This window comes from Oryctolagus cuniculus, chromosome 9 (genome assembly GCF_964237555.1).
Source record: "Oryctolagus cuniculus chromosome 9, mOryCun1.1, whole genome shotgun sequence".
In the NCBI taxonomy this organism is placed as follows: Eukaryota; Metazoa; Chordata; class Mammalia; order Lagomorpha; family Leporidae; genus Oryctolagus; species Oryctolagus cuniculus.
Window position 1 is genome coordinate 110,362,988 of NC_091440.1, and position 9,901 is coordinate 110,372,888.

General features: G+C 54.0%; 1 protein-coding gene across 1 annotated transcript; it reads left to right on the forward strand.

Annotated features, from left to right (window-relative positions):
• The first annotated feature begins 1,309 nt into the window (after positions 1–1,309).
• CDKN1B (cyclin dependent kinase inhibitor 1B) lies at positions 1,310–6,555 on the forward strand. Its single transcript, XM_002712662.5, has 3 exons — positions 1,310–2,429; positions 2,986–3,115; positions 5,205–6,555. The coding sequence occupies exons 1-2, from the start codon at positions 1,955–1,957 to the stop codon at positions 3,105–3,107; spliced, it is 597 nt and encodes a 198-aa protein (XP_002712708.1). The 5' UTR covers positions 1,310–1,954; the 3' UTR covers positions 3,108–3,115; positions 5,205–6,555.
• The last annotated feature ends 3,346 nt before the right edge of the window (positions 6,556–9,901 follow it).

A 9,901-nucleotide genomic window follows, 5' to 3' on the forward strand; every position in this document is an offset into this window, starting at 1 on the left:
TTCCTGGTCTCCCATGGGGTGCAGGGCCCAAGCACCTGGGCCATCCTCCACTGCACTCCCTGGCCATAGCAGAGAGCTGGCCTGGAAGAGGGGCAACCGGGACAGAATCCGGCGCCCCAACCGGGACTAGAACCCGGTGTGCCGGCGCCGCAAGGTGGAGGATTAGCCTATTGAGCCACGGCGCCGGCTTCGGTGTCCAATAAGACTTAACTAACTGATCCCACAGTAAGATGCCACAAGTTGTGAATGGGTGATGCGCAGACTGAGCTGTCTCCAACGGGACGGCCCTGCCCCCGGCCTGTCTCAACTTCCACCACCTGCAGAAGACCAACCTGGCAGGTAAACGTCAAGTTGCAAAGGAGAGCCGAGAGAAATGCCCGAATAACATCGGGTGTTAGGACAGGGCTGTGTGAACTCACTTTATCACGTGGACTTGGAGTGTTTTCACCCAGGCATCTAAAAGCACGCAGCTGAACGTCGTTCAGAGAGTTCAGCCTTCATCCAAATACAGCTCCGAGTCGGGTGCTGCAGCGAATCCCGCGGGAGAAGCAAGGGGCTGGGCCCAGGTGGAAGAAATAGGAACAGTTCTCCACACCCGTCCCTCCCTGCACTTGGGGGCTGCAACCTCGGTTTTTAAAAGCCGGGTTTAGGGACAGCAACAAAGTGCACGTAGGGGCTGGCGAGGCCAGACGGGGGTTGTCCATCCCGAGGTCCTTTCTCCTTTCTATTGAGGGAGAACTTGGGTTCCAAGCGCGTTCTAAACGCTGCGTCCACTTCCGGCTACTTTAGAGAAAGTCGTCTGCCCTGGCTCGCTTCCCCGAGCCCCTTCCCTGCCTGCTCTGGGACTTAGTGGTGAGGGGTGAGCTCACCACTGGTCTCACCCTCTACAGCCCCAGCGAAGGCACCCGGGCAGGGGGCCTGCCCGCGAAGTGGGAGCTGCGGGGGAGAGCCGAGCTGGGCTGGGGTGAGGTGGGGGGTGGGGGATGGGGAAGGGAAGGGCAGGGCTCTTACCCCCACCCCCACCCCCGGCTTGGCGGGCGCCAGCAGAACCAGCTGGGCGGCGGGCCTCAGAACGAGGCGCGGGGGCGACCCTCGGGGCCCCTGGGCTCCGGGCCCGTGGTTGCCCTGGCGAGGAGCCGGGAGGTCGGCGCTTGGGGGCGGCTGCGCGTCCTAGACCCTGGCGGCCCCGCCCGGCCCGCCGCCCAGGCCCCTCCCTAGCGCCGCGGCCGGCCGTTTGGCTCTTCGGGGCCCGTCGCCTTTTTAATTTCTCCGCGGCCGGCGCAGCAGGTTTGCTGGCAGCCGCGCAGCCCCCGTCTGCAGGCGGCGCTCGGGGACGCGGGCGGGCGCCGGCCCCCGCGCCGGGGCCACCTTAAGGCCGCGCTCGCCAGCCTCGGCGGGGCGGCTCCCGGCGCCGCGACCAATGGATCTCCTCCTCTGTTTAAATAGACTCGCCGTGTCAATCATCTTCTTCTTCGTCAGCCTCCCTTCCACCGCCATATTGGGCCACTAAAAAAAGGGGGCTCGTCTTTTCGGGGTGTTTTACGCCCCCTCCCTTCTCTCCACTCTCTCTCCCCGCGGCGCGGCTCCGTCGGCGCAAGGTTTGGAGAGCGGCTGCTTGCGGAGACCCGCGGACTCGCTCCGGCCTGGACTCGGACCGGCCGGGTCACCCCTCCCCGCTCCTCCCCTCCCCTCCCCGCCCTCCTGCGCGCCCGCACTCCTGATCGGCAGCGGCGGCGGCGGCCTGGGCTGCGCGGCCGGGGCGTCCCCGCTCGGCTCCCGCACCCTGCGCGCCCCCAGGAGCGCGGGCGGCGACTGGTCTGGGTCCATCTCCCCGGGCTCTGAGCGCATTCGCGGGGCTCCGCAGCGTCGGAGCGTTGGGCTGCGTTCGGTTTTGTTTTGCGGAGAGCGCGCGCCAGAGAAGAGGCGGCGGGGTCCAGACCCGGTACGGGGCGAGATGTCCAACGTGCGCGTGTCCAACGGGAGCCCAAGCCTGGAGCGCACGGACGCCAGGCAGGCGGAGCACCCCAAGCCCTCCGCCTGCAGAAACCTCTTCGGCCCGGTGAATCACGAAGAGCTGACCCGGGACCTGGAGAAGCACTGCAGAGACATGGAGGAGGCGAGCCAGCGCAAGTGGAATTTCGACTTCCAGAATCACAAGCCCCTGGAGGGCAAGTACGAATGGCAGGAGGTGGATAAGGGCAGCTTGCCCGAGTTCTATTACAGACCCCCGCGGCCGCCCAAGGGCGCCTGCAAGGTGCCGGCGCAGGAAAGCCAGGACACCGGCGGGGTCCGCCCCGCGGCGCCGGTGGCCGCGTCCCAGGCCAGCTCCGAGGACACGCACCTGGGGGACCCAAAGACTGAGCAGTCCGACGGCCCCACGGCCTTGGCCGAGCAGTGCGCGGGGATGAGGAAGCGACCTGCCACAGACGGTAAAGACCCTCCCGGAGCCGAAAGGCGCCTCTGTCCTCCGTCAGTCCGTCGGTCCGTCGGTGCGCGCTCCCGCTCTGCCTGCTTGCGGCTCTTTAACTCCAGCCTATTCTGATGGGAGAGCTCGGGGCGCGGGTGGGGGGTGGAGGGAACGAACTTTTTTATTGATCTCGGGTTTTTGAATGTTACCCGGGAGGCTGCTGGTCTGTTTATAAAGGCAGAAGCCGGGAGATTGTAGGATCTGATCGTTTTGCCCAGGTTGAAAACAGCGCCTTTCCTTCCTACCCCTGGGTAGGTGACAAGGTCGGGATGTTGATCAGCGGCCTCCAACACCCCCCCCCACACACACACACCGGGTCAGGGTAGAGGAAGGTGCGGGGGCCCCATTTCTGTGTGGTGCAGACCACCTTCCTGGGGGCCGCCCCGTCCAGGACCGTGCGTGGAGGCGGTGGGTTTTCATCCCCCTGGCCACTGGGCCAACTTGTGCCGGCCATTGTTTCTTTTACTGAAGATTGTGTGTGTGTGTGTGTCCTTTAAATAATCTCCTCTTGCCTTTAGATTCTTCCCCTCAAAACAAAAGAGCCAACAGAACAGAAGAAAACGGTTCCGACGGTTCCCCGAACGCCGGCTCTGTGGAGCAGACGCCCAAGAAGCCGGGCCTCCGAAGACGTCAGACGTAAACAACTCGGTGGGTTCATCAAAAACGGACACCCCGCGCCCCAGAAAAACAAGCCCAGCTCTGACACCCTAGCTGGGCTGCAGGACCGGTCCCCCCTCCCCCTAATACCCATAGCCAGCTGCTGGGTGCTTGCAGGGTTTGGTTTTGTTTATATTTTGAAAAGGCAAAAAAGTAGCCATGGGGCTGGCTGGAAGTCACCAGCCGTTGGGATACTGTAATCCTTCAAGGTTTCTCTCTCTGGGGATGATTTTCCCTTGAAACACTAACCGCCTAGAGCAAGTACTTGTCATTTTCCGTGAGTCACACCCACACGGGTTGGGAACAATAGATTCCTCCTTCCATCTGAGCAAGAACTGGGGTGCCCCCTCAGTCCCCCTGTTCCAGAGCTCACTTCCTAGCCTATTCAAGTGGAGACAGTAACAGGTTTTGAGCCATACATGGAAAATTGGCCAACACGCAGTCAAAATTTAAACGTGGAGAGAAGAGTTGGTTTATGTGAGGGGTTAGAAATGTGACCAGGGAGGTGAGAGATTGTGTTCTTTTATCTTTATTATTTTTGTAAACTGTCATTTTCCCTTTTTATTGAATATGTTTTGGTCAGAGAAAAGGAACCTGTGTATTAAAAAAAAAAAAAAAAAAGCCAAAAGTGGAAAGCTCGAATATACTCAGATTCCTACGGAATTTCTGATAACACAGAAGCTGCAAAGCAGAAGTTAAGTTCACTGTGGCACAGTAAGCAGTCCAGGAACACGTCAGCGCGTATGCTAATCACACTGTTACCAGCATGATTTGGATATTTGTAGGGGAGATGTCAGGACTGGTGAGGGTAGGTTTACCAGTACAGGAAAAATGAAGTGTTTTCCATATACTAAAATCTGATCACGGTGGATGGCTCATTTGACTAATTCAGCTTCTAACTTTACCTGGATTGGCTGTCCCTCCTGATCAAACTACTTATATTAATAGTTTGGTGGCTTCCTATACACAAGGAGTGTGATCTCTCTTGTCTCTGTCTCCTCCACCCCCCTCCCCGACCCAGTACCCTGATAGTGTAGCCTATAGAGATCTTAATGTTGATGTTGTATTTTTAAATCTTCATTTGTAAAAATTTTAAAGGAAATTGAAAACCATAGGGATTCGGGCGAGATTCAAATTTGTTGTGTGTTTAAGTCATATGTTGTAAATATATGACTTCTTGACATATATCTGAAAAATTCTCAGAACTTACCCAGAACAACACAGTGGAACCTCTTCAGTATACCTCTGTGTGAGGTGGGAAAATTGGGTTACATATTTTCCTGAAGCAAAAGTAACACCTGGGGCTCTTGCTGCTTTGTGACTTGTGGCCTCGCCCGTCAAATGAGCCTCAGAATTACAGGCTTTTGATTTGACCCCAGTTCTACCACACAGAGGCGTTTGTTAATAATACTTCCATCTTAAAGAATGCTAGAAGTAGTAGTAAGGGCTTGTGCAAAGACATTAGCCTTCATGTGTATATTCCATGTAGGAATAAGAAATGAGAATATTTTGGGAGAATGATGTTAATAGGATTTTCCTTTGGAGAGCTGTTATTTCCACTTGTTTTTCAAATGTAGGAAACTTTGCTACTCTGCAGTGTTACTGTCTCTTAATTCTCCTATTTCTTTTCTTTCTCCCCATCGTTGACCCAGATCCTGCAGGGTTTCTCAGCCTCGGCACTGTGGACATTTTGGGCTGAGTACTGCTTTGTTGAGGGAGGCTGTCCTGGGCGTTGTAGAATGCCTGGCAGCATCCCTGGCCTCTGCCCACCAGATGCCAGTAGCATTCCCCCTCCCCCAGTGGCGACAACTGAAAATGTCTCCAGACATTGCCAAATGTCCCTCGGGTGGGCGGGTGTGGGGCAAGGTAGCCCTCTGTTAAGAACTGCTGCTCTAGACAAAAGGATACAACACAGGAAAAATCCAGAGCAGGGAACTGTGGAGCTGACTGTACTCACCAGGTTTTCAGTGCATACTTTGCCTGCATCACACCAAGAGAGTGATAAAAGAATCCCTGTATCCTGGTTGGTATCGTCGCCCTAGTGCTTTCCTCTAATTCTTCTATTTTCTTTCTTTTGCAGACGTAACGAATATGTTTCCTTGTTTATCAGATACACCACAGCTTGATGAAGCAAGGAAGCTATCCATGAAAAATTTAAATACATATCGCTGACTCCATGGAATGGACATCCTGTATAAGCACTGAAAAGCAACAACACAATAACACTAAAATTTTAGGCACTCTTAAATGATCTGCCTCTAAAAGCATTGGATGTAGCATTGTGCAATTAGGTTTTCCTTATTTGCTTCATTGTACTACCTGTGTATATAGTTTTTACCTTTTATGTAGCACATAAACATTGGGGAAGGGGAGGGTTGGGTGGGGTTGCAGAATTGGCATGGGTGGGTATGAAGAGCTTGCTTCAATTTATAGCAAGGAGAAAAATATTTGACTTGCAAGAAGAGAAGCAATTTGGTGGAAAGGGTTGAATTGTTTTCTTTAAAGATGTAATGTCCCTTTCAGTGAAAAGTGATACTTCATTTTTAGAATCATCAAAATTTGAACACTGGGTACAAATAGTTGCTATTTATTTTTACATGACGCTTCCTCTTATTTGGGACCTCTGATGATTTTGTTAAGTAGCAGCAAATGGCGTGTTTTTTTTTTTTTTTTAAAGCAACAAAATATCCCAGTGCTTCCCCCAAGTCTCCTTTAAAGTTGGAATTTACCAGTTAATTATTCAACAGTTTGGTAATAACTTGAGGAAATTCTAAACAAAAAACCTGGTGTAGATGGGGGGATTCTTAATGCCCAAAATTGACCCATCTATATTTGTCACACTGGCTGAGAAAATTTCTTAAATTTTCGTTTCACTTTGGGCTGTGTAGACACAGTCAAAATAACTTTAGATCCCTGGATATTTTTAAAGATCTATAACTTCACACCGAAAAATAATGAAATAATTTTTAATTTAAAGCTTCTCCTCCTATTTCTTAATTCGCCCAAAAGAAACATGGTGTTTCTAAAGGAAGGCCCATGTACGGAAAAAAGCACACTTGGGGAGTAAGTGAAATGGATACTACATCTTTAAACAGTATTTTTTCATTGCCTGTGTATGTGTATGAAACAAAACCATTTGAAGTGTACCTGTGTACATAACTCTGTAAAGACACTGAAAAAATTATACTAACTTATTTATGTTAAAAAGAGATTTTTTTTTAATCTAGACAATATACAAGCCAAAGTGGCATGTTTTGTGCATTTGTAAATGCTGTATTGGGTAGACTAGGTTTTTTCCCTTCTTCTGTTAAATAATATGGCTGTGCTTAAAAAATTGCATACTGAGCCAAGTATAATTTTTTGTAATGTGTGAAAAAGATTCCAGTTATTGTTACACATCATGCAATCAATAAAGAAAACTTCCATAGCTATTCACCGAGTCGACCTGTAGTGTGGTTTATGAAGCTGGAGCTTGTCTGACCTGGCATTCCAGTTGTATTGACACAAACAGAATGTGAGGTGGCAAATAGCTGGGTAACTCAGGCCCACAACTGAAGGATGTTTCATGTGGCTACGAATGTACTTAGTATGTTCCATGCAGTCTTGTGTGGAGTCACCAAGCTTTAGAACGGGAAAGGAGAAAAGCCCTGTTTTCAAAGAAATAATACTGTCAAAGTAGCTAAAATTAGTTAAAATACATCTTCTGGGATATGGATGTATCTGAACCAAAAATCTTACATAAGTGTGGACTGATCACACATTTGCAGGATTGAAAATGAAAGTAACATGGTGACTCCTGAGTTCTGCTGTTTACCCAAGTGAAGTGTTGGGAGGAACTGAAGCAGTTGGTCAGATCATCTAACCTACAAACCTTTTCCAAAATATTCAAATATGTCAGTGAGTCCTTGAGAAATTGGTGTGCATCCTACACACTAATTTAGGAGGGATTCTTCATACTAACTGGTGGACAAGCACAAATTCCTAAGTACACTGACTGTAAATTACACATCCCCAAACTGGCTGATCTAAATGCCAAATCGGGGGGTTTGGGGTCCCCATAGTCACCCAGCAGAGATACATATTTTTATTTAAGGACAAAAAATTAAGACATGGCATATTAAAGTCAGATTTACTAAAATGATTCCTGTAATTCTATACTTTCCTAAAAAATGTGGTTAAGGTGTAAAAGTAAATTATTTTTCTAGGGATCTCCAAATGGGTAAATCGTTGAAATCTGGCTTGGGGTTACATTGTTTCACTCAGAACACTTGCATTTACGGTCATGGCACCCCTAAAAAAGACTGTAAACAAGATGATTTCAGCATTTCTTGACCTGACCTTTTTTTTTTTTTTTTTTTTTAAAGCAGGATTGAAACTCTCCCTCTGCGTGGAAGGGAAAAAATGGGTCTTTGGGTGGCAAGGCCACGTCTTTTAAGTAGCTATTATTATAACCAAAGACTAAAGGTGTTTTCTGCGATTTTGTTTAAAACTCGCATTCACTGTGTTTTTCAGGAAGAGACTTGTGAGAACAAGAAAAACAATTCAAATGGGGAGGAAGGAGTGGAGGGTCAGGAACTGATGAAATAGAAGTTCTTCTGAATTAAAAAAAAAAAAAAAAAAAAGAAGGCACTTCAAGAAAGTGTCTAACGGGGAAAAACATCCTCCGAATTGCCGCCTGTAACCCGTTTTCCTTTCTTAAAGAGGTCGTCGCCACGCCGTTTCAGCAGCGCTGCGCCAGGGCGAAGTGGATGCTGGTAGCTCCAAGTCACCGGTCCTCGCCCCTGCACGTCTGTGTCCAGCCTGCCAGGCGACCCCGCTGCTCGCCCCGGCCTCTCCCCCGCACCGGACCGCGGAGCCCGTGGGGACGGTCCCTCGAAGGGGCCGCGGCCGCCGGCCACCCCCTGCCCCACTGCTCCGGCCCTGTGCGCCGCCGCCGTCTCCCCAGATCGCCCGCAACCCCGCGCTCGCCCGCCGCGGCAGTTGCGGGGGGTCTGGCTGGCCGCGGAACGAAAAGGCCATCGAGTCTCGCTCGTCCTCCGCCCCCGGCAGCCCGCGCGCAGTTCCCGCGCCCCGGGCGTCCGCAGGCCGCGGAGGGCGGCCGCGTCTCCGCCTGCGCAGCCGGGCTGGGTAGTTTCTCCGCAACTTTCCTCCGTGATAAGAGAGACGCGGACACCCTCACTCCGGTCCCCGCACTCTTTGCTGGGGCACAGAGCAGCGGGGGAGCACTGGGGCGCCGGGTAGACCGGGTCTGAGCGCGCGGACCCTCCGGGGCAGCAGCCCGTTCCCGCGCCCACCCCTGCCCCGGGCTCCAATGATCCGCAGCCCCGCGCTTTTCGAAAGCCTTCGCGGCTCGCCGGCGGCCGGGGAGGGCCGCAGCCGCGCGCAGGACGCGTCGAGCGCCGCGCCGGCTACGGGGGTCGCCTCGGCCGGCGCCCCGCCTCGCGAAGCTCCCTGGCCGTATCCCCAGCTGCCTGGCATCGGGCACTTGGGCGGGAGGAACTGGACAAGTGTAGGCTTGGGGGCGAGATCGGAGGCCTGGGGGCTTCCTAGGCGAACGAGGGGCAGCGGGGCAGGCAGCCCTTCAGGCCTGGGAGCGCCCACCGCCCTCGCCATTTCATCGCCGTGCTTGTTGGGGTTGCACACTTGCCCTTCTAAGCGCTTTGGATTTAGGAGGTGTTTTCTAAGCTCGTCTACAGTCTCCGATCTGTTTTTCCAAAGTATACTTTGCTTGCTTTTTTTTTTAATTGTCATCTCTTTCACCTGAGCCACACCCTATGGGCACCTCCTTCCTCCAGGCTGAAAGGCCCCCCCCCCAAAAAAAAATCCGGCAAGCGAATGCGCGGGGAAGGCGCCCACGAACGCGCTGGGAAACCTCGGGGGGCACCTCCGGGACCTCGCGCGCGCAGGGGCTGGCTAGGGCGGGGTCGGGCCGCGGTCGAACCGAAAGTGCCTGCTTTGCCCGTCAACTCCTGTTCCCGGGCGGCCACTGCGCGCGTGCCCGGCCTCTCCCGCGTGGGGGCCCCCACGGAGGGGCAGGGACGAGGTAAGGGGTGGTGGTGGGGAGATCGAGAAAGCAGCCAGGGCTTTGGGCGCGAAACCTCGACGCGCCGCACAAGGGACGCGGGGGAACGGCGGGGAGCGCCGCGCGAGGCCGGGGATTGCATCACCGTGGCGCCGCCCCCGCCCCGGGCCGGGCTGCACAGCGCGGCCACCATCATGGCGCTCGGGCCGGGGCCGGGCCGCCGTCTCCAGCGCGCAGTGCCCGGGGCGCCCGGGCCGCAGCCGCCCAGCCGCGCACCAGCGCTTTGCAAACGTCGCCCCTCCCGGGAGCGCCTGCCCGCCTCCCTTCTCTCCCTCCCTCCCCGTGCGTGTGCGTGTGCGTGTGCGTGTGTGCCGCAGAGAACTTGAAGATTATTTTTTCCCTCTCTTCCCCCCCCCCCGCACTCCCCCCACCCCGTGCTGGTGGTTGTAAACTTGATTGGCATTGGCTGCGCCCACTGACCCCGGCGCCGAGTCCACTGAAGATTTAAGGTGGATCCGAGTGGAGGCTGCAGCTGCAGGCGGAGTCTCGCGCTGGAGCTGTTTTTGCAGGGGTGGGGGGGTGGAATTAAAAAAAAAAAAAAAAAGCCCCAAACCGTGCGCCCGCCGCGTCCTAAGAATCCCGCGCGGTACCAGCCCCGCGCCCGCCGCGCCCCGCCCACCCCGGCCGCCGCGCCGCCCCCGCCCCTCTCCCGCTGCTTCTCCATTGGCCGGCGCGTGCAGTTTGAATTTTTTTTT

Coding starts and splice junctions, on each gene's coding strand:
- CDKN1B (XM_002712662.5), top strand. CDS start 1,955: ATGTCCAACGTGCGCGTGTCCAACGGGAGCCCAAGCCTGGAGCGCACG. Junction 2,430..2,985: donor GAAGCGACCTGCCACAGACG/GTAAAGACCCTC, acceptor TCTTGCCTTTAG/ATTCTTCCCCTCAAAACAAA.